We start from the raw sequence: 25,147 nt of genomic DNA, 5'->3' as shown, positions 1-25,147 counted from the left end.
CAGAGAGGGTCTTCTCTGTCCTCTGGACCAGCCCCATGAACTCATCCTATAGTCCAAGGATGACAGTTGGGGTAGCACCTGAGAGCAAATATTTTAGGGCAATTTTTGCTACTTACAGTTTTACTTTCAGACTGATACAATGAGGCAAATATAGGTTATGTCCACATCACTGGGACTTATCCTAGATCTTGGGGATGATTATCCAATAAACATTTATCATGTTGAATACACTAGAGTTTTTTTTTCTTTTTTACACTAAAATTAGAATCTTTGAACATTTATGTTACTCTTTTGCAATTGCATTCAGACATGATTTATGAGCCAGAGAGAAAACCATTTGCTTTACTTTAGAAGCACACATTCTCTTAAAGACCAGAAATAACGTGGAATGTTTTGGTGTTGATTGATTATTGACCTCACTCACGTGGCCTGGAATCTCTTAGCCACAATTTGAATTTCACTACACCTGGAAGCACTTTATGTTTACAGGAAATTCTAAAAATTAATCCAATCTTGAAGAAATGGGATTTAACATTACTCAAAATATTGAAAAGAACGTGTCACAGGCTTTGAAAAGCCAGTTAAATAGAGGGGTTCCGAAAGGAATCTGAACAAGGAAGACATTGGAACGGGAATGTGCCCTCCCTACTTTCAAGGATACAACACTAAATATAGAATTAAAATGCCGGTTTACTTGTTCAATGTTTCTCTGACATTATGTTAAATTCACAGGTCCTATGGGGATACACAGGGTTCCACACTACCCAGCTGAAGTCAATCACAGTGCCTAAAGCCACCACTGAGCTACATAAATTAGGGTTCAGACTTTCAACAAGTGTCTCCATTCTCTTAGTAGGTGCTTTAGAACAACATTTAAACTATTGGTTTGAATATTCCGATTTGTTCATCCTACCCACTTGCCGGGTAAGTGAGTCTGCCAGGAACCTTTGCCTCAAACTTAAGTTATATCCTTGAACATTCACATTTATTGATATCTTTAAACTATAACTCTGATGACTTTAAAACCATAACTTTGATATCTTTACAAGTTGGTAACCCTTTCTGATTAAACTTTAAAGCTGACTTTTAATGTGAGGCGAAGGGATAGGCCCTTCATCTCAGTGGAACCTTTTATCCAAATTCCAAAAGCCTGGCACCGTGAGAAGGCAACACTCACAACGCCACGGATGGAAAAGGGCATTGCCCTTGCCCAGGTTTTTTAAATATGCTGCGATAATAATTGAACTTTAATAATTGAAATGTAATGAAATTTTTCAGCTTTCGCTTCAGTCACATCCTTGCCATATAAGTGAGCGTGTTGTCGCACCTGCACAGGGCGGTTTTCACACTCCTTGCCTTTTGCTTCTCTGTGCTCCTTTCCTGGGGCCGTGGGCCCTACACGGTGTCACTGAGAGAAAGATGAAAGGGCCCCCAACCTCAAGTAGCTTTCAGTTGAGTTGGAAAGACACAGGGATAAATGACAATCAACTGAGAGAGATGGCTCTGGGGGTGACAGGGGCCAGTGCTGGAACGGTTCCTGGCACAGGTACTGCCCGATCGAGGCATAAGGATGCAATCAGTCTCACCAGCTGAAAGGACAGTTTGGAGGCTCTTCATTCCAGGAGCAAAAGCACAGATGTTGAAAGGGCCCAGGTTGCTGAAAATATGTTTTCAATTGCTAGTTCTCCAGTATATTAACTCTGGTGGGTTGATCAGATATATCTTATCCCCCAAATTGTATAAACCAGAATATCATCATACACACACACTCTCTCTCCGTATGTTTGTATATATATGTATCCCAATATTTACATCTTTCTTAAAAAGCATCATTTTCAGATGAGTAGCTTCTTTTTTTTTTTCACGAAGAGTTAATCCTAACTGCAGCTAGTGAATCTGTCTCGTGAAACTATGAGAATAAGCGCAAGCCTTAAAGAAACAAAGGCACATTTAAAAACCAGATTCGACAAGCTTAAGTATTCCTAATCACAAGTATTTTCGGAACGGCTGTATCTACTGGTTATACATTTATACTGTGTTCCTTTGTCTGACGAACCCCAAAGAATAATTGCGTGCTTTTAATACCCCGTGTTTTCCAGGTATACTCGTAAACTCAGAATGTGTGTAACATTTGTATCACATGTAAACACAGACAGGAACTAGATGCACGTCCACATAATCACACAGATAAACACACGCCGGGTAGATGAGCAGGAGCAACTCTTAGTATTAAAGAACACTTTTCTCATTCCGTTTCCTCTCTAACCGCGTTTTATTATTCCGTTCCTTCATCCACAGCACCACCAAAGGGCATCTTTGCTAAGTTGTAGGACACACCTACCGAAAGGCAGCCTGCACCCCATGCCCATCACACACCCCTGTCCCCCACCTTCTCCCTTGGGGTCACCGACACAACACAGCAAAGGGCACCTACCTGGCTGAAGCTCTGGCCCGCAGCAGCCCGGGCTTGTGTGCCTCGGGCTGGGAGCTGGGAAGGGGTGGTTTCACCCAGGGCCAGGGTCTGGTTGCTATGGTAGCTGGCCGGATACTGGAAAGACCCTTCAGGTTTGGAATTGAGCTGAAGTGCACTCTGGGAGAGCAGGCTGGACCCTGCATTGAAAGTCATTTAGAGCAGTCAGTGACAGTCTCAGTGAAGCAGAGATGACATGTATTATTTATTGAGAGTAGCCTAGAATTATCACATGCACATGATTCCAGCCATCTATGCTTTGAATTCTGAGAACTAAAATGACCATATAATTCGACTCCAGCTCTCAAATGAGATTTTTTTTTTTTGGTGGTTCAAAAGTTCTCAAAGGAGTAGATTTTTCAGATGATCTCATCCTGACCTACATAGACACATTTCTTATGAGACAAATTAGTTAATCAAGCAGTTATTTTTGGGTCAGTCAATATCAGAAACATTTGAAATAATTTAGAAGTCTACCTTTTGGCACATGTTAGTCACAATAATATAATTATATCTCCTACTTAATAATGGAGATGCTAAAACACTCAAAACCTTCCAATCAGTGACAAATTCTATTGTACAACTAGTGATGCAATATCTCTGTGCCCGAAGGGTAGACAGTGTTTAAAATATTAATAGTTCCTCGTACAATGTAGAATTTACCTTCATCTCACATAATCCCTGATGACTAGTTACTATCATAGCAATGCACCGTGGGAGAAAAAAGAGAAGAAACAGTGTTAAGATTCCAGCTGCTAATGTGGCTGATATTACCAGGGATACAGAATCAGGTCTTGGCCTTGTAATTTAATTATACTTTGCATTTGAAACTGTGTTTTTTTTTCTCACACTCTACTTAGATGGGATCCTTAGAAGAGTTTGCCCATTTTCTTTTTAAGTGAATTGTCTTTAATCAAATTTAATACTTATAAGATCAAAAGACTATAGAGGACTGTGAATATCCTTGCTATTTTCCATTATGTGTGTTTGAGAGGAGACTGCGGTTAAGAAGAGTATGTTGGGGGCAAAAACCTGGCAACACAATTTCCTCCTCCTCCTTTGTATCATGGTTGCAAGGTTATTAATAACACACACATAGACTATAGTATAACCATTAAACCCTTCTTGATCCCCCCTCTTGGCTATTTTAGGCAATAGTACCATTTCTAACAATTGCAAAAAAAAAAAATGTTACGCTTGAATTTCTTTCTTTTTAAGAATGGAACATAGCTTTGTATTTCAAACGAGGCCCTAGATTTAGCCTGACATGGATCACTTTTGCATAAAAATAATACACTCTCTTTCACATAGCATTGGTTCACACAACCTCTGCCATTTAAAAATCTTCCCCTTCCCAAAGGGAGTGTGGTGAGCTCTCCCCTACTGGGTACAATGTAGGAGTATAAAGCACACTGCCTGGGTGAAGGTCTCAATTGCAACTTGTGTTTTACCTAATAAATGAAACATGTAACCTAATTGTATGCATATTAATACAAAATTAAAAAATAAAATCTTCCCCCTCCCTTTGATTCTCTGATGCAACATGTTAACAACATGCACATACTTTTTCATCACTGGATATTGAACAATAAGCCAATTAATTAGCATAGGTAAGGCTTAGAATTACGAAATCTATACCATTCCTGCAAAAAAGGTAAGCAAGGAAATAGGAGAATTTCTGTCAGCCCCAGAATCATCATGCAGGGTATAACCAATGCCTGCAATCCCTTCCTTTTAAATTTAGAGAACATAATCTTGAGAAAACTGTATTGCACAGAGGGTGGCCATAAAGTTTGTGTGCAATTTAAATTACTCACACACGAACTTCATGGCCACCCTATACAATAAATGTCAAAGTTTCCAATAGCCTGCAAAAAAAGCTCATTTAATCTGTATTGATGGTATTATAGGCCCGAGCACCAGATACACGGTGCTCTGTGAGGAAACACATTCGGGGTCTCATTCTGGATGCCAGGACCATACTATCTGCATCACTGCCAGGCAGAGCAGTCGAGAGGTCTCTGAAGCCCGGTGGTGGGGAGGTTGCGACACAAGGGAGCCTTTGGAAGGACAGAAGGGGACTCTGATGGTGGGGGGTGGGTAAATGGGGACTAACCATAAGGAGGAGAAGGAGACAGGTATTGGAGGGACAGTGTCAACTGTGGCTAGGGACTCTACCCTTCGTCCCTACTGTAAACCACAGCTTAATGAAGCAGAGTGAGCCATGGTGGAAGAGCGAAGGCCTCTTCAGGTTGGTGGTCCCCACCCACCAACAGGAGGCTGCCATGAAGCCTTCCTTGCCTATTCTTTTCAGGACAGTCTACCCAGAAGTAATGGCTTACACTGGCCACACCCTCCTTCCCACCCATGAAAAGGAATCTCAACGGCAAAGAAGGATAAAGCAGATACAATGACAGTGCACAGACCTTTGGGAATATCACTAGAATGAAAATAAATACATAAATAAACAAAGCTTTAATCTCATATAAACAGCTTAACATAATCTATAGGTTAAAATAGTTGCATATCCTAAATATTTGCCTTTCAAAGAAAATTGTGTGAATTTACTCCGGTGAAAGTTCTCGAGTAAAAAGTTAGCAAGTTAAATCAGTTTATATATTGTGCATAGAGTCACACAATTATCTCCAGAAACCTACAAATACTGTCTGCGCAGAACCTTGAGGTGACAGTGTAAAATTCCTTTTCAAAAGAATTTCAATTAAAAATATGACTTATTTGCTCCTGGAATATATATCCTGGTATAATCTAATCTGTTCATCTTTTATAGAATCAATCATGAACTTGATCAATACTCAATGAAAACAAACCAAGATACTTTGTCTCATTACTCGGTTCACACATCTTGAGCTCTGAAACCTAGATGTACTCTGACAACAGTAATTGCAACAATGAGCTGCATATAATACTCCAACAGTGACGGGTCACCTGGCAAGGACAAAAGAGGACAATAGCCAAAAAAGGGGCACACATTTTAGAATGATTTTCTTTCTTCATTGTTCACTAGGTTTCAAATCAGCATCCTTACTCATTCCAATTTTACAGGGCACAGATAAGTCAAAATATGAAAACAGTTAAAATGATAAGACAATTCTTAACTACTTTATAATGGAACCAAAATTCCTATAACTACCTTGCTATTAGCTTTATTAACGTGACTGTGCATGAGGTAGAAAATACAAATCTGCCAAAGATTTAAGAAGCGTTTATAGTTTGGGGGCTTTTGGAGAAATTACGACTTTCTCCAGAATTTTGGACTTTACATCAAGTCTTGCTTGGACTAGAAGTAAAATCAGGCTGCAGTTCTGAGGATACAGAGATTAATGGGAAGGTTGAGAGGTTGACCTGGGAAGAAGTGGCCGGGAGAGGGGTGGAGAGGAAGATCCTGGCCAGAAAACTCCACCTGGGGAAATGGAACGTTGTCTGCAGTTTAATTTCTCCAGAAGTCATCTAATCTCTGAGCAACAGTAGAGTCTCATGTTCTTCTCTGCCACAGAAAGCAGAAGGCATGCTCTGGTTTGCCTTCAGGACACTGACATGGGGGGTCATGATGACTTCTTCAACCACCTGGACCTTCTCCATCATGGGACAGTCCACTGGACTGACCTTAAGGGTCTGCTCAAAATGACTCACTTCTGTGGGCGGGGAAGAGGAATCGAAGCCATTTCCTGATAAATTGATAATGTTCAAGACAGTCCTTTGTCCTCAGTGGGATCAAAACCCACTAGATCCAACTGGACAGAGGGGAGAAAGTCTAAGGTAACTACAAAGTTGATCCTATGAATCCTAAGAAGACACATGAAGCAAAGGGCCCTGAAGACCACAGCAGTGGCACCATGTGTTTTCAAATACACGAATTGGTTAGAGACCACACAGCAACATGTGAAGACAGGGGTTCTGGTGCATTTTCATTATTCCTAAAAGTATGCAGAGACGCACAGAGAGGCTGAACCATCAGCCAGCCAGTGCCAGCCACTTGGGGATGTGAAGATGACACCTGTTTCCTTGTCTTCTGTCTGTAAGTCCAAGAGTAGTTGTTTAACATCAAAGCACTATTTATTAAGTCATATATACACATCAACATTTTATTTATTTTTTTATCTTTTTTTATTGTTAAATCATAGCTGTGTACATTAGTGCAATCAAGGGGTACAATGTGCTGGTTTCATATACAATCTGAAATATTCTCATCAAATGTAGCCTTCATGGCATTTTCTTCAACGTAGCCTTCATGGCATTTTCTTAGCTACTGTATGTAGGCATTTGTATTCTGCATTTATTAAGTTTCGCCTGTACCCATTCTAAGAAGCACCGTAGGTATGGCCCCACTCATTACCCTCCCTCCATCTTAACCTCCCCCCTCCCTTCCCCATTTTAAGGTGGAAAACGTCTTCTATAAATAGAGGTCAACTTGTTTGCAGGAGAAATCTTACGGTACTTCCCCAGGGAACCATTGCTTAGAGATTCCAGGTACTAACAAGGAGAAACTTACTGTCTACTTCAGTGGAACAAAGTCACTCTCAGCAGGTGTGGAGACAGAAATGCTAATTTTATGCATAAAAATCTAGACCCACTTACAGGTCCTATCAATATAAGCACTGCAATATAGTCAGTTTCTTCTGATCCAATGAACTAGATGTTTTAGTTTCCATGATCATGTGCACACATCCATTTGTACAGGTTTAAAGCTACTGCATTTGGAAGTGCTAATTATTTTTTAAATTTATTTTTATTTCAAATTAATAATATAAGGGTACAAATTTTTAGGGTACAATGTTGTCACTTCCAAAGGAAAGTTCAAGTTGCAGAAAAGCCCTTTGCCCAAGGGGTGTGCTGACTCCCCTCGCACTGTGCACATTAGGTGAGATCCGATTGGAGGGAGGAGGGAGGGCATTTGGTGGGATCTCACCTAATGGAATTGCTGATTCTTGTCCGCTTTAGCTGAACATCTGCTACAGAACGCAATAAACCTTAATTAAAATACATACGTGGTGATAGTACAGAAGAGGCCAGAGGCCTACAAACTGGCATTTCCAAGTTGTTATCTAAGACATAACTACACTAACAGAGTATCTGGGTATGGCTTAAAAAAAAATCCAGGACAAGATGTCAGCAAACCTGGGCTCTGGTCATCCTCCCTGTTTATGTGACCATAGATGAGGATGACAACACTGATGATGGTGATGGCAATGCTGATGACAGTGATACCAGTTAACCTGTATGGGGTACTCATTAAGTTCCAGGGACTGTCCTGAGAAGCTTGTATCTACCTGGTCGGACAAGTAAGTTTGCGAACTCATCCAAGAAAAAGTGCTTTGAAGGGTGGACAAGGCTTTGGCCTTGGTGCACAGCTTCCCAAGGGGAGCACTTGGAAGGTGACCAGAGAGATATTCACCAATGAGGCATGTAGCACTTCTTCTAGGATGAGCTTACAAACTTAATTGTCCAGCCAATATTATCACACTGAATTTTAGTAACATCCCAGTAAGGAAGGTACTATCACCCCCAGTGACATGAGGAACCTGAGGATCCACTGACAGACTTCACAGATAGCAGTGAGCATAGAATTCAAAACCACCAATGTGGCTTCCAACTGAGTGTTCTTAACCACACTTCATTATTCTGTCTCTACAAAGTTTAATCTCTCCAAATTTGAGCACTTAATGAGATAAAGGATGTGAAATTGTGGAAAAATATAAACTTCTACATAAATATCAATTAATATTATCTAATTATCTAAATATCAGTTATTATTATCTAATTATATAATTGCCTAGCCACATAATCTGATAATAAAACCTTCATTGGCATTTATTTTTAACCTTAAAAGGGAATCTGGGGTTGATTTTAATATTCCTTGAAATAGAACCTAAAAAGCAATCCTTCTTGGTATTAATAATTTCCACATAATGGAAGTGAGTGATGTCTCAAATAGGAGCTCAAGAAATATTTCCTGAGGCAATTAATTCAGGATAATCAAAGGAACAATAAACACACAAATTGATAGGGACATGTTTAGGACTGGACACTTCCTAGCAGACGCTTTGTTTAAATTTATGTCAGGAATTACAAAAACATTATTTACTCTTAGGCTAGATGGATTCTTTCAAAATGATTTAAAACTTATTTTTATGTAGGCCATGAAAAATAATCATACCATATCTGACAGGGAATTTGCATTTACTTCCTTCACCTCACTAGTCAACTTTGTGGAATATTAAAGAAAACAGTTTGAAGGGTAAGTATTATTTGCTTTTAAGTAAGAATAAATTCTTAGAGCAACATCAAATAAAGATAAAGGGGAAATATTTTTATAAACAATATTAGGTAAGAATAAAGGAAATAGTATAGGCCAGGCGTGGTGGCTCACACCTGTAATCCTAGCACTCAGGGAGGCCGAGGTAGGTGGATTGCCTGAGCACACAGGTTCAAGACTAGCCTGAGAAAGAGTGAGACCTCATCTCTAAAAATACCCAGGTGTTGTGGCCAACACCTGCAGTCCCAACTACTGGGCAGGCTGAGGTAAGAGGATCTCTTGAGCCCTGCAGTTTGAGGCTGCTGTGAGCTATGAACTCATGGCACTCTACCAAGGGTGACAAAGTGAGACTCTGTCTCCAAAAAAAAAAATAAATAAATAAAAATAATAATAATAAATTCTACTTAGCAAAGTATCTCAAGAATGGAAGAAAAAGTATTCAATGTACTTAGCCCTACTATGAAGCTAATTTATAGATTTCATATGAAGGTTATAACCCAACTATAGCACAAGAATATGGGGAAAGGGCCAAGGGAGGGGAAGGGAGGGGGGAGGTTAGGGTGGAAGGAGGGCAATGGGTGGGGCCACACCTATGGTGCATCTTAGAATGGGTACAGGCGAAACTTACTAAATGCAGAATACAAATGTCTACATACAATAACTAAGAAAATGCCATGAAGGCTACATTGAACAGTTTGATGAGAATATTTCAGACTGTATATGAAACCAGCACATTGTACCCCTTGATTCCACTAATGTACACAGCTATGATTTAACAATAAAAAAATAAATAAAAATAAATAAATAAAGGAAAGAGGTAGTGGAGATTATGTACAAAAGGTTATTATAGATCACAAAAATCAATGAGAAAAATTGTTGATTATTGTGAATTGTGCTGCGATAAACATTCGAGTGCAGGTGTCTTTTGACAAAATCTCTCTCTCTTTTTTTTTCATTTGGATAAACATCCAGCAATTAAGTGCAATTGCTGAATCAAATGGTAGGTCTACTATTAATCCCTTGAGGTTAAAAAAAAATTAAATTAATATCTCTTATATTAACCTGGATGGAACTGGAGACCATCCCTCTAAGTGAAGTATTGCAAGAATGGAAAAACAAACAGCATATGTGCTCACTATTAAATTGAAAGTAATAGATCAGGACTTCTGTGCACATATGGCAATAAAACTCCTCGGAAATCAAGTAGGTGGGAGGGGGGAGAATGGGGTGGACAAATTCCCACCTGACGGAAACCGTGCTCATTATCTGGGTAATGGGCACACTTGTAACTTTCACTCAAACTGTACAAAAGCAGTTTATGCAACTAAACTGTTTGTACCCCTGTAATATTCTGAAATTAAAATGAATTATTGATTATTTAAGATTATTGAACTGATTTAAATTGGCTCAGAGCACTTCTGGCATAGCTAATTATTAATACAAATTAACTCTGCAGAATGAAAATATTAATACTGACTTTTGTTTAAATTGCACTACTAATCAGTTTCATTTATAGCAGCAGATGCTTCTTTATGGCTCTGGAAGAACTTGTCAATTTACAAACTTAGAATAAGAGGTAGGCTATGGTGAAAAGCAGGGTGTTTTCTCCTGAACTTCATTATTAACTTACAAAGCCCATTTGGGGACGTTTCACTGAGGAGGTTCCTTGAAAACAGTTCAGACCATCCACCATTCTAAACACTAACTGAGGGAAAGAGCCCAACAGGCTTGTTACACAAGGAAGATTAGAACTGTCCATGGGCACTTGTGTTTTTAAATTTCATTTCTAACCTTCTATATCCAGAATATCTATCTTATCTGGTCAGTTGCTTTCAACATGAAATGCTTTATGTGAAAATTAAAATTTCAGTGGCCCTAGGAATAGAGAAGTAACCACTTAAGGTTTAAAATCATTTAGATCCAACAAACGTTATTGGTTTAATTAGTATGCTTTTTCAACTTTCATTATTGTGGAAGGATAAATTGATGACTGGTGAGGCCCTCATTCCTACTACACCACCATTCACTCTGTTTCTTTACATTTGTGTATGGTACGTGGAAGAAACAAGTAAAATGACATTTGTCATGAAACACTGTCAAGCATATAACTTTAGTTTGAAATACATAACTAAGGAATGTTATAGTGCATGGGGAGGTACATGATATTATAATCACAGAACGCTATTTTCTTCTTCTTTTTTTTTTTTTTTAGACAGAGTCTCATTTGGTAGCCCTCTGTAGAATGCTGTGGCCACTCATAGCAACCTCAAACTCTTGGGCTCAAGCATTCTCTTGTCTCAGCCTCCTGGCAAGTGCTCACCATAATGCTTGGCTACTTTTAGAGAAAGGGTCTCGCTCTTGCTCAGGCTAGTTTTGAACCCATGAGTTCAGGCAATCCACTCGTCTTGGCCTCCCAGAGTGCTGAGGTTACAGGCATGAGCCACCGTGCCCAGCAGAACTACTTTTTATTTCTCCCTCCGGTTCTAAACTATGTGCTTATAAAGTTTAAATGATTTATCATTAAAAATTAACGTAGTACAAACAGAAGAAAACTGTTACATATCTCTTTATAAGTTAATAGTTGAAAGAAGACATATCCGTATTTGCCACTATCAATAATTGTGGAAGAAAATGGAAAATTAATACAAATCTGTCTTGAAGAAAAAAAGAAAAAGCTAAATCCAGAAAACACAACTCATGTACCAACCTAGCTTTAAGACCCAGCTGTTGCTGTGCCCCAAATCCCAAGCCCTTCCCAGGTGTCTGCACGGCTTGTTGTGTGTTTTAGTCACGTCTCTGACAGTCTTCTCACCAGGGAGCAGCTCCTGGCCTCTTGTTCATTCTCTATTACAGTGGTTCTCAAATGTTCTGGTCTCAGAACCCTTTTGTACTCTTAAAAAAATTATTGAAGACTGCAAACAGTTCTTGCTTTGTTGGGCTGTGTGTCATGCTATTCATTTACTGGGAGTGTTTCACAGAAGGACACACAGCAAGTGCTCCCTGAGCTGTCAGAGCAGTGACACTACCCCTGGCCTGGTAGTCTCTAGAAAACTGCACTTTGGCAAGGCAAGTATCTCTCTGTATCCTTGTGAAGACCATTTGACTTTGAAGGTCCCCTTCTGGGGCTTAGGAACCTCCAGAATCCCCAAGTTCAGTTGGACAGAAGTTGCCCAACTCTACTCTCTTCCAGGCTTGGTCCTTCCTCAGAGCCATATCTGCCTGACCTAACGGTGTTTAGAAGGTTGATTTTAGCTTTTCAGACTAGAATGTAAATGCCGCAAGGATAGGGACTCTGTGTGGACTGTTACAAGTGCTTAATGTGTTTAACCAAATGAATGACTGGGACACCCACCTGCCTGTGCCTACAGACATATAATGGAAACCCAGTTCCTGAAGAGCTGGTTATGTCATTGCGGTTGAAGTGACTTATTATCTGACCACTGCCCAGTTTCAGTATGTTTTACAAGACATCTCTGTAAGGTGTCACCTGGACAGCCCTCTCCTTCCACTGCTTCCCGGGGAAGAAAGTTTCTTCTAAGTCTTTCTCGTTGGGGCTTAAAGCCTTTTCTTCTTCTTCTCCCTTCTCCTCCTCCCTACATCAGTTCTGACACTGTCCTCCTCCTACCAGCATTGCTGGGATTCCCCATCTTTGTATTTCAGGTACCTACAATGCCTTGACAATTTCAAAGCCAGCACATTTCCACCAGGATCTGTACTTTGTGCTCCCAGAAGATCTTGGTAACCCAGAATGACGTGCTGTGTGAGAAATCCACATTATTCTCTCGTTTAGGACATGGACGTAGAACTTTCCCTCCCTAGGTCTTTGCTGTTCCCTTCGGTTCTTTGTTTACCTCTCAGCTGGAGATCTCTTTGGAGAAGGCCTAGCATGCTACTTAAATGTCCATGTGATAGAAGGAAATCTAAGTGAAAATGAAGAAAAATAAATTGAACATTAGCTGAAAAACAGGTAGACTTGGTATTTGGAAGGGAAGATAATTCCAGCTTTCTGGAAGATTTTATTACTCCCTCTGAACCAGCTGTGTGTCTTCCTCTGGCTTTTGCTCACACCTTCCATTTGGCCTCTGCCCCCATGTACCGCTGGCGGTGGGGGAAATAGGTGTACATGAATTTCAAAAGGAATCACAGAGATGGCTGCATCAGACAACTTTAGATCCAGATACCATGACAAGCTTCTGGAAAGGAGAATGTCTTGTTCGTATATTTTAAAACATAGACCAAAAAGCATATGATAAAGTAATTTCACAGGAGATGAACAATCTCAAGGTGAGTTCAACTAACTTTAGACAAATTTCTTGAATGTGAGGACTCCAAGACCAGCTGACAGTTCTTGGTCACTTGTGTAGTGAGGAAGGGTTTTCCCATCTTGTCTGGTAGATTTGAGGACCACCATAATGGAAAGCAGAACAAACAAACCAGTCCTTTTTCCTGACCGTGACTTCCATGTTCTGAGCCAATTTGATCCACAGATTTATCATTTTCATTACTATAATTTTTATGAAAGCCTTATACTCTCCGACCACTTTTGCATCTTTTGGAGTTGTGCTTTCCAGGAATTATGAAAACATTCACTTCACAAGGATGTCTCTCACCTTTGTTATTATTAATGCAGAAGAATATATGGAATTACATTTCATAGCATTTTAATAATTTGATCTTTGAAAGATTCTCTTGTGAATTAAGTATATTCACAGTAATTAAGTGAAAACGACAGACTATAAATCAACACTGAATAATACATTCACCTCTGTCAAACTACATATGATTATTCTATTTGGATTTCACCTGCTCAGAATGGTAACCTTCATGATTGATTCCTGACATTTGAATGTGTTCTGTTTGAAAACTCAGAATAAGATATCATGTACCTTTTTTTTTTTGCCATAACATTCAGAATATATTGGCTCCTAAGATTTTCTTCCTACTGAATGATAACATTTTCTAAAATATGGTAGAATTTTGATTTGTTAGCATTTTATGTAAAAAAAGAATTACTATTTCAAAATGCAATATTGAAACAAATGACAATCTTTGGTTAAATATATGAGTTCTTTCAAGTTGCTCTTTCTATTGCTGACTTTGATAATACTTTGTTAATTACTGGCAAGATATAATCACCCTTATTTATGAATTTATATTTCCTAGGATTGCACTGATTAAACAAAGTACTCAGTACCAGGCAGTTCTGGCCACACTCTACATTATGTGGGAAGCTAATGGCCCCCAGCATCTGCCAGTAAATTGTTTTGTTGTTGTCGCTTTGTTTCATCTTATTTCAGTAAAGCAACACGAATCTCTGAAGCAATTCTCCTAATGACTTGGTGACACGTATTTGTTTGAACTGACATTACACAGCCTGTAGTCACAAAAATGCACCAGGGCAGCAAAGGTTAGACACCTGATTTACAAACTGTTAGGGTAGCACTTTTAGAAATGCAAAGTGTTGGAAAACGTTGGTAACTCTGCGTCACTATGAAGTCAGCATAGAGGATCCCTTACTGCTTGCCTTTGGGTCCAAAGACAGGGTCACTATGATTCAAATTTTATTTTAATCAGATCTTGGAAGGAAAAAATAGAGCAAAGCTTTAAATATAACAAATTAAGTACTAAGTGCTTAGGGGTGGAGATTGGTTTCCATTTTAGAACTTTTCCAGGCTGGATTTAGACAGCATTTAGTGTTGTTTTGGTCCCTTCTGAGTGAGAATTAGGAAACTGGTTCTCAAGGGAAGGTTGCCAGGTCCAATTTAGCATTAGCTAGTTCATGGCTGTTGTAGCTAATGAATACATTGATGGAAAAATCACAAGGGACTAGTAGAATCTGATGGGCTTTTCCTAATTGGATGAAATGTGTCAAAAAGCCACCGTGTATCTACTTGCTGACTTTTTGTGTTGAGGACAGATAAACATGGTGCGTTGCTCTGCTATCTGGTAGAACGTCAGCTGGTTGTTCTTTCTGTTGCTCATGTTTATTCTCTACCCATCCTCCACACAGACAAGGGTGCCTTGCCCTTTGGCTTCTGGTTGGGTTTGGCCCATGGGAGGCAGAGGAAGGGGCCCAGGAGGAGGGTATTTCTTCCCTCTATGCTGTCTGACCCGCCTGGTCCTTGCTCCTTGATTTTTCTTCAGATATAAACGTGGTAAGGGCTGCTTTCTGTCTGTTCCAACTCCCTGAGTACCTCATTATATCCTGTTCCTTAATCTCGTCCACCCTTTTGGAAATACTCCATTAATTAAATTCTGTTCAGTGAAACTCTTGAGTCTGATCAATATCCCATCTGGAATCTAATTAGTATAAACACATTTAGCAATGGAGATTTTAGTTTTTATGACCCTTTGAAAACTTAAAATTATAATATTAAACCCCCAATGGTAATTTTCTAGCTAATATGTTAAAAGTCTGTTTCTAAATTTGACTCAGTTACTTCCGTTTCAGAGTGGCTCTGAAAAATGTTAAAAGCAAACATCTCAGAAGGATCATGATAGTCTCTTTTCACTGTGGTTCAGAATCTTTCTGGCATAAAACTTTGAGTCATGATTTAATCACCTATTTATTTTTGTTTATTTTTTTTAGATTCTTTGCCTGTCTTCAAAGCAGGATGCAGGGGCTTTCAAAAAGAATAATCAACTAATATCACAGGAGTCTTCAATAAGATAATTTAGTATGTAATAACACAATATAATCTTTCTGAAAAGTAAACATTTGTCAATTACCAAATATATTTGAAAAAATCCTATGTGTTAACTTTCCTTTAATAAAAATATACCATTTCTAGGTAATTTTTGAACATATATTATTATATTTTTGCTTATTATTTTACTATTTACTTTTAATTTTGGTGTTTGTTATTAAAGAATATGACCTCTACTTTTTAATTTTTTGATTCTCTTTATCTTCCAGTACATGGTCAATTTTGGTAAATTTTCTTTGAACATATATAACCAATGCATATTGTTATTATTATTAGACATATAAAATTTTGCAAAATTCATATTGATTTTTTAATTTTATTCCAACATTTTGTGGCTTTTTCTTCTGAATTCTATCTGATTCTGACAAATGTGCTTTGAAATGTTCACAAAAATATTTTTCATCACCTTCTTGCATTCTTAATAATTTTTGTTTTAATATCCAGATGCCATGTTATTTGGTGCATAGATGGTCATTACATTTTCCTATGAGTTTCATTGCATAACAGCCTTCTTTGAAACTGCTTATTAAATTCTACTTCATCTTAAATTAGTCTTCCAATTCCATTATTACCATTTATTGTATTTGCTGGCATGAGTTTAACTTGTCCTTTAATTTTAATGTTTATTTTGTTAATATGTGTGTATTGTACAAATATCATATAACTAATTTATCTTTGTTTACTACAAATTTCGATTTTTATACTATTTAGAGGAGAATTCAGTGCGCTTACATGTAAACTTTGATTTATATACTAATCTATTTTATTTTAATTTGCTTATCTGCTATATTCTATTCCTTTTTTCCTATATTTTCCATTTATTAATGCTAGCCTTTCTCTTAAACTTATAATCAAGTACATTACTTTATCATTCTATAAAAATGTAAGATAGCCAGTATCATTTCCCCACTCTCTGAAAGACACACTGTCCTGCCCGTTTTTCTTCTTCTCTACTAAGATGAGTAGATGTGCCTCAAATACTAATTAAATGCATTCTAACTACAACTACAAGAGAAACAAATTTAGTTAACTCTGAGGGAGAAGAGGTAACACTTATGTATTTTTAAAACATAAAATACAGAGAACAAGGCTAATAGTAACCATACTTTTTACTCTAGATGTTTATATGGGTTTAAATAAATCTAGATATTCATAATGATGTTATCTTAAAAGAAATGGTATTATAAAGACAGAGAGAATGAGCAAATACATAAATTAAATAGTTTCCAAGATAAGTGTGCTATTTTATTCTTCTGTCTTCCTTTTACATGGCAAACCTTGATGGGCACTGGAGGAAATTTTATTTTTTTTAATTAAGGAATAAAATGGTTCACTGATTTTTGATGTAGAAATAACTAGGGTAATGCCTATTTTAATGACTTAATTTTTAGCCTTTTGTGGTATTTTATTAAAATAAGCTAAGAGAATTTTATGATTTATTAAAAAGAGGCTCATTTTAACTCCCAGAACTTTTTATTTCTAAGCCTCAACCACTCTGGTAGAAAAATGTATAATTAAATGAAGATAACGTAATCTTTAAATATTCTATTGGAATTAATATTTAGCAAAGCTATGCAAGATGGTTATGCATAGAAACATAAGGAGTTACTGCGTAGTCCGCTAGCATAGTACTAAACAGTTAACACAATGCCTCATTCATCAACTTTCTTCTTCTATTTTGTGATATGGTTGCTGCTTTTGAAGATCTCTAACCATAAATTATGTGTATGAGTAAAGTATCAATACTTAATTTTAAGGCAAATACTATGTCGATTAAAAATAGATGAGTTCATAAAATGTACTAGTTTAGATGCTGAAGAGATTATTAGAGAACTGGTCAAAATCACCAGCATGTCAGTAATTAATGAGAAAGCAAGATGCCAATTATTGACTTATCAGAGTTTATAATCTAATGTGAGTTGAGGATGTAATGTGGGATGGGAGTGGAGGGAAATGGATAAAACAAGTATAAAAGTGTCTTGAAGTCCTAATTAGATAGGACTCAGGATACTAATTGTATTAGAAAAAGTAACAGCATGATACTCCTATATTTTACCTGCTGTCAAGCATAACTGCCACATGACTTACTTTCACCTGTGGAATAATCCTGGGGGTCAAGTATTCCTGACTCCTGCAGTGATCTAATACACGAGTCCACCAGCTCAAGACCTGTTGTAAGTTCATCTTCGATATCTTTTTGACCATCTGAAATGAAAATAATTTAAAATGATGAACAAACATGATATATCAAAACTTTAAATTATCATTTAATAATTAAAAATATCATAGCCAAATATATTCTCTATGAAGTTCTCCTTAGCTATCACCTGGTAATCCACTGTCACCCAGCATTAAGGCAACAGTCAGCCAATCCCATTTATCTTTGAAGAACATAAAAGTTACTAGAGAATGAAGAGAACTTAACTCCCAGTAATGGTAAGTTGCCATAACAAGGTTATTTAGTTTTTACTATCATGATGTTTTCCTATTCACTTTAATAAATCTCAATCTAAAGTTCCTAAGAAAATTACTGGAGATACACAGAATTAAGGGTAAGTGTTCATCTAGAAGATATAAATTACCTTGCGACTGCCAGTGAAACTGCTCTTCTGCTGAACTGTAAAAAAGGAAAACACATAGATATAACTCATTGATTAGAAAAGAAAGGGCTCTACCCTACCAGTCACAAAGATATATTATGGTAGTTATGGTGGTTCCATGGTGTTTCCTTTAATTTCTTACTGAGAAAAGGTATCCTGTTTTGATATACCCTTACTTTTAATCCATATACTGAATATCCCTTTTGAGCCACGTGTTATGAGCATTTCATAAATGGACACCGTTCAGCAATTTTCAGAACAGCTCATGTTTTAACAAAGCCCAACGTATTACACTCATGACTTCTCCATGTCAGTTTTATCCAATTTTAGTTATTTTAAAATACAAGTTAGAATGTGTCATGTAGACTTTGTAACTATTTCCTTTTTATTACGAAGAAGATACAATAAATCTGACTTTGTTTAAGCATATCCTATAAATATTTCCTTTCAATTAATTATTATACTTTAAATTAGGTAATTTAAAAATGGTAACATTTTCCCACCAACTGAATATGCATTTCCCAAAGTGTCACTCCACAATACATCTTATAAAATGATCCAGATAGAAAGAGTTGTTCATACACATATGCCAAAGACATTGTATAGTGTGACTGTATGCATACAACATGGATTTTTGAATGATTTATTAAATTCAAAATATATAATTTTGAAGTTTCTACATATGATGAACTCTTTCATTGTTTTATGCAAACAGTTGCTACATGCTTTCTTTTTATATAGCAATAATTGGTGAGAAATCTAGATGCCAATTACTGACAGATATGATTTTGAGAATGATTTTCTGTATGTAATTCACTAGACCTTATACTCTGATCAAGCTGTTTCTATGAATAGCTCATCAGTTTCACAACAGCAAGTGGATTTTAGACCTTTAATCTGTATCTTAGAGGTGGCTTCTGAATACATTTACAGGGAAAAGGGAATTCCGTTGTAAATCAATGTTCAGAAAAGCTGTGATTGATGTAAATGAACACGAGAGTAGTCCCTTAAGAGACAGGTGACTTTATAAAAGTCTTGCTCTTCAGCCAATCCATATTAGCAAACTGGAAAGCAGTTTTACAATGATAAAAGCTATAAGACAGATTAGATACATGAAATAACATTACAAGTTCAGTCCAACGCAACTCTTTCTTGCATCAAAAATGTGAGCCTGTGGCTCAGTCAGTAGGGCGCCGGCCCCATATACCAAGGGTGGCGGGTTCAAACCTGGCCCCGGATGAACTGCAACCAAAAAAAAAAATAGCTGGGCATTGTGGCGGGCACCTGTAGTCCCAGCTACTCTGGACGCTGAGGCAAGAGAATAGCTTAAGCCCAGGAGTTGGAGGTTGCTGTGAGCTGTGTGAGGCCACGGCACTCTACCGAGGGCCATAAAGTGAGACTCTGTCTCTACAAAAAAAAAAAAAAAAAGTGACATTATATACAGTATATTGTAAAGTCAAACTATAAAGTTTAACCCTTAAAATAGAAATGTAACTCTAAAATGCATATTGTAAAAACTGCAAGACAGGTTAACTTAATAAGGGGCATTTAATATAAGGCAGTCCCATCTTAGAATTTAAGATGGTTCTATGGTAATGGTGATGCTGGCTATTTTAACTCTCTAAGAAGCCTACTAGTTATTATTTTTCAAGGAGATAAATACTAATGTTTAAAGATCAGTCTTATTGTTCATTTGAAGAAACTGAACTAGAACCCAAGTACATCTGAGTATTTCCAAATCCTTACTTGTGTCAGAAACATCTGTAACCTTTTTCAATATATGCATTTTAGAACCCGCTACACACTTGCAGAATCAGGAAGTCTAGGGGTCAAGGGAGGAATGTGTGTTATGATGATCCTCATAGGCCGGTAACTGATGAAAACCACTAGACGGTATTTTCATTAATAAGCCACAATGAATTTAGAGGTGCTCCACAACTATATTCTTCTATATTTTAAGACTAGACACACTCTCGAGGTGGTAAAATATTCTGTGTTTGTATGTCATGGATTTATACAGAGGTAGAAAATATTTTCATACCAGTAGTGGACTAAATGGAGGTACCCTCCCTCAAAAGATTTGTTCATGCGTAACTTACCTGGAAGGGTAACTTATTTGGAAAAAGGATTTTTGTAGACGTAGTTAATTTTAGTGATCTTCCAATGAGATCATCCTGGATTATCTATGAGGCCTAAATTCACTGATGATTGTCCTTATAAGACAGAAAAGGGAAGATAAAGACACAGAGGAGAAGCCCAGTTGAAGGGGGAGGCAGAGACTGCAGTTACTCAGGCACAAGCCCAGGATGCCTCAAGCGATCAGAACCCAGAAGAGACGGGGAAGAAACCTTCCCCTAGCAGGTGTGGAAAACAAAGACTTCCCGACACCTTGATCTTGCTCTTGGGGCTTCCAAAACTGGCTAGAGTGTTTTGGCATCATAGCTCACAGCAACTTCAAACACTGGGGCTTGAGATATCCTCTTGCCTCAGTCTTCTGAGTAGCTTGGACTATAGGCATCTGCCACTATGCCCAGCTACTTTTTCTATTTTTAGTAGAGATGGGGTCTGGCTCTTGCTCAGGCTGGTCTTGAACTCCTGAGCTCAGACAATTCAATGGCCTGGGCTTCCCAGAGTGCAGGTGTGAGCCACAATATTTCTATGGTAATTTGAAATGACTGTGGTAATTTGTTATGGCAGTTATAGGGAATGGATACAGTAAAAAAGTTCTGATGTTACAACCTCCAAAATTTGCTACTCTCTCTCTACTAGGACATTCCTTTACCACTATATCCATTTCTTAAGTAACTGTGTACCAAGGCCCTACTAATTCGCAACAATCACAAATCTGATTTTCAAGTCGAAAAGTTTTACAGGAACAGGTTTAATAATGTTGAAGAACATGACCACACAGCTCATAAGGAGCTCAGCAGGGATTTAAACTTAATCTATCCAACTCCCAGACACACACTCCTGATTCACAACCAAATGTGCAGGGAAACTTATTTAAGTTACTGACCACAAAGCAGTATGAGTGAGGGGGCCAATGGAAGCCACTGGCTTAGTAAAGTCCAGCCACACAAAACCCACAGCCCCCTGCAGACAGATGAGGCCATGCAAAACCAGTGGGTGGAAGTGACATATGCCCTTTTCTGCCCAAGCCTGGAAGGGCAGACGTGAGGTTCTCGTACCATTGAGATGGGTCCCTGAGTAACTAATGTGGAAGAGCGATTTCTCTCAGCCTGAAGAAACCAGTGAGAACTAAACTCTGAAGTTGGAGGGTTGTTTGATTCTGCAGAATAAATGCCACAATGACCACTATGGAAATGCGAGTTAAGAAGGCATTCTTACCTCCGGATCTTCCATTTCCACAGTAGTGAGGGGTTAGAAGAAAATGTTCCAGGTTAACCTTAGTACAGATAATGTGGTGCCCTAGATTTTATTCATCCTTTAGGCTCTGTCTGTCTACAACAATGGGTGATTTTATGTGCAGGACTACACTTCATACTATTACATAATATTTACTTTTCTGTTCATCTCTTTCAAAAGTGTTTCAACAAAAAAATTAATAATTTTTTTTTTAATTATAATTGAAAAATGTACCATTGGCCGTGAACATCAAGCAGAAACACTTTCCTCTTAGGCAGACAAAAAGCATTAATCACTTCAGAAGCTTCCCTGATTCCTATAGTATGGATAAAATGCATCGAAGTTATAACTGTTGACAGAGAACAGAAGTCTCAGGAGACAGATGGTTTGGATCTTATTTCCCTTAAGTGCCCACTTTAACATCTCTGGATTCCACGCAATTGCATATTTTATGTATTTGATTCCTTCTCTTAAAGATTGCTGTAAGGTAGACACTTTTTAAAAAGCAAACAATTTATTTATTCAATAAACATGGATTATGCCTGTGTCTCAGACAATCTCATATCAGGCATCTAGGAATCACCTGTGGTGAACTTTCTCTCAATTACCTAATTCAATGTAATATGATAGAAAAGTCACTTTTTGAAGCTGTTGTAACTTAAATGCATGTACAATTTCAGGAAATAAGGTTTGCTTTCACTGCTGAAATGTTATTACTTGAAATAGAAATCACCCCTAAAGAACTAAATTTAAGAAAAATATAGATGTAATTCAGTCCATAAATATTCAGATATGTTATGTTTCAGAGCCCAGTGAGGAAAATATACTTACAACAACCATAAAAAAGGCATTAAAACTTTAAACATATACAGACATCTGTGATGCTAGGAAAGGACTTTGAAAACATTATATTAAAAGCACAAATTTTAATATCTAATCATTACATTATTCTCACTTTGTACCTGACAATATTCTAAGGGACTTACAATTATTCTTCATGGTAAAACTTCTGAGAGGAGTAATATTTTTCCATTTTACAGATAATAAAACAAGGAACAAAGATGCTGGGAAAGTTTCTGGGGGTCCCATAGCTAGCAAGTAGTGCAGTCAGAATTACAACCTTGGATATCTCATTCCCAAGTCCACATTCTAACCACTGCCCTTGTCACACATTTGGCTGCAACAAAATTAAACTCCAGTGTGGCAAAAACAAACAAAAGTAAACCAAAAAACAATATAAACCAAGTTGAAAAACAAGCTACATCCTGAGATATTAGCAATACATATCACTTACGAAGGGTTAACTTTTCAGAACATGAATAACCCCAATAAATTGATATGTGAGAGATTAGAAACTCCAATAGAAGAGAGGTTAACACACTTGCAAAGCTAACACATGATAGAAAAGTCCAGAATGTATGGCCACTGAGCACATTAAGAGCATTATAGAAATGAAAACTGAACACTGGGTATCTATCTGTCTTATCTCCCTATCTATCTATGTATCTATCTATGTAAGAGACAGGGTCTCACTACACTACCCAGGCTAGACTCAGGTGATCCTCCTGCCCCAGCCTCCTGAGTAGCTGCGATTACAGTATGTGTCATGGCTTCTGGCTTACAAAATATCTCTTTATACCCCATAGACGTCACACAGTTTGAAAACCTGGGAATACAAAGTGTTGAGAAGGGACAGGGGAAAAAGTCTCTTATTTTATAGGTATGAGAGTAAATTTGTGTAACTGGTGGGCAAAACCTATTAGGTGCAAAATCTAATAATGTTGTACTTGTTAATACTTAATCATACAGCAATGCTGCTTCTAAGGACAGACTCCAGGAAAACCCTTGCATGGCCGCCCCGGAGACTTGTACAAGACTGTTCATGTCTACATTGTTGTAGCAAAAACGATGGAAATATCCTGAGCGACTAGTGCAGGGAAGGGAACAAATACAATAATACAATTACATACCCTATATGAAAGACATATGGTATAAACACTACTCAACAGTTAAGTTAACCAGATACATATGTGGTTCTTAAAAATAAAATATAGGGTAAAAAAACGCAACTTACAGACACACATTGCAGGACCCTGATTTTGTGAATTTTGTGAATTATTATTTATAAATACTGTAGTGTGTGTGTTTAGAGAGAGAATATAAATGTATGAAGTAAACAATTACCAAATTTATGATGGTTGTGGCGTGTGGACAGAAGTCTGAGGAGGGCTAATGTCTTTTATTTATCTTGAATGTTTCGTTTTATGAAACAAATGATGTGATGTTATTATCACGACACATTAACATTAATTTAAAAATGCCTTTCATGTTTTGAATAGGAAAAAAATGATTCTTGCATGTAGAAACGTGCTAAATTAAATGCTTAGCAAACGCCTGTGATTTTATTCTATTGAATGTTCTTCTTGTTAGAATCACTCACAGTTGAAACTCAAATGATGACACAGAACTGAAATACACAAGTACAAATAATAGAGGAAAATAGTTTTTAGAGATCTATTAACTTTTTTTTCTCACTTCACATGTGAGAAAAATGTCAGCATCACTTTTCAAGTTTGATATAGTTAGAACATTTCAAGTAAACAAGCAGTAACTTTCAAGTTTGCAGGTCACGAGGAAGGGGAAAAACCAGTTTAAACCAAGAGATAATCTGAGTTCCTTGAGAAGTGATTTCTCCCCTCATTTCCAACATGACAGGCTCCTTACCCACCTGCAGGGCATTGCTAATAAAAAATGTATATTGAAAGTTCAGAGAGCTTTCCTAACATCAGGAAGAGACAGCAAGCAAACTATTACTAAAGAAACTCTTGTGTTATGAATCTGTTCAAATACACTCTCTCATTGTCTTTTTCAACTTTCTGATGCCCAAAGCACCAGTCTCTGCACCGTGTCGTGGGGCATATAATTGCTCACAGCATCTTTCAGAATGAAATGAGGATACAGAAAGCATGAGTTTTTGTTAGTTTGCTTTTGAGTTAAGCAATGTATATAAAACATAAGCCAGAAAAACTGCTGTGCAATAGCTTCAAACCTGATCTTTGACTCTAGCCTACAGGAACAGGAGTCTCTATATTGATGATGTCTGTGTGACTGGACCTCATATTCTGGCAGAAAATAATTCTTAGTATATAGTTTTGCATACGGCAGCTCAAAAAATAGGCATTAGTTGCCAAATAAAATGGCCCCAGTCAAAAGTCTCAAATACTGTGGAAAGGTAACGTATTTAGTGAACTGGTGAGAAGGGGCCCCGAGGCAGCTTTGCTTTGGGTTGCTGTTGCTGTCTCCCAGCAGAACAGGGTATCAGCACTTACTAGGGAGGGCTGGTGAATAACCCACCTCCCCAGATCTTCTCGTGGAGATGATTTCCCTTCAGGTTGCGACCCTGGAGTCTCTGGACCCATGCGTGATGTATTTCCAAGTGAATATCACGAGATCTCTGGCACACAATTAGAATGTCTGCTTCCTTCTTAGATCACACATCTTTTTGCTTTAACTCTTTCCATCTAATGTAATTTGGCAGCTATTCTAAGTGTTTTCATGGGGTTGCAAAGCTAGCAGCTCCCAAGCTAGCAGGCCACGTGTGTGTAGAGGTCAATTGTGCAGACTCTGAAACCAGACTCTCTGGGCCTGGAGTCCAGCTTGGACGCTTTCAACCTAGAAAACTTTGGGCAAATGACATAATCTCTAATGGAGGCACTGTGGGGAGTAAACA

General features: G+C 37.7%; 1 protein-coding gene across 3 annotated transcripts in view; it reads right to left on the bottom strand.

Annotated features, from left to right (window-relative positions):
- Window positions 1–25,147, bottom strand: part of CTNND2 (catenin delta 2) — a 943,962-nt gene that overhangs the window by 461,779 nt on the left and 457,036 nt on the right. For all 3 annotated transcript variants that reach the window (XM_053592980.1, XM_053592979.1, XM_053592981.1), the window contains 3 exons: window positions 18,034–18,068; window positions 17,540–17,656; window positions 2,435–2,610 (listed from right to left, as the gene is read on the bottom strand). In XM_053592980.1, the coding sequence (XP_053448955.1) occupies window positions 2,435–2,610; window positions 17,540–17,656; window positions 18,034–18,068 (328 nt within the window). The remainder of the gene's footprint in view (window positions 1–2,434; window positions 2,611–17,539; window positions 17,657–18,033; window positions 18,069–25,147) is intronic.

This window comes from Nycticebus coucang, chromosome 1, assembly GCF_027406575.1.
Source record: "Nycticebus coucang isolate mNycCou1 chromosome 1, mNycCou1.pri, whole genome shotgun sequence".
Lineage (NCBI taxonomy): Eukaryota > Metazoa > Chordata > Mammalia > Primates > Lorisidae > Nycticebus > Nycticebus coucang.
This window is presented reverse-complemented; position numbering and strand designations above follow the sequence as displayed.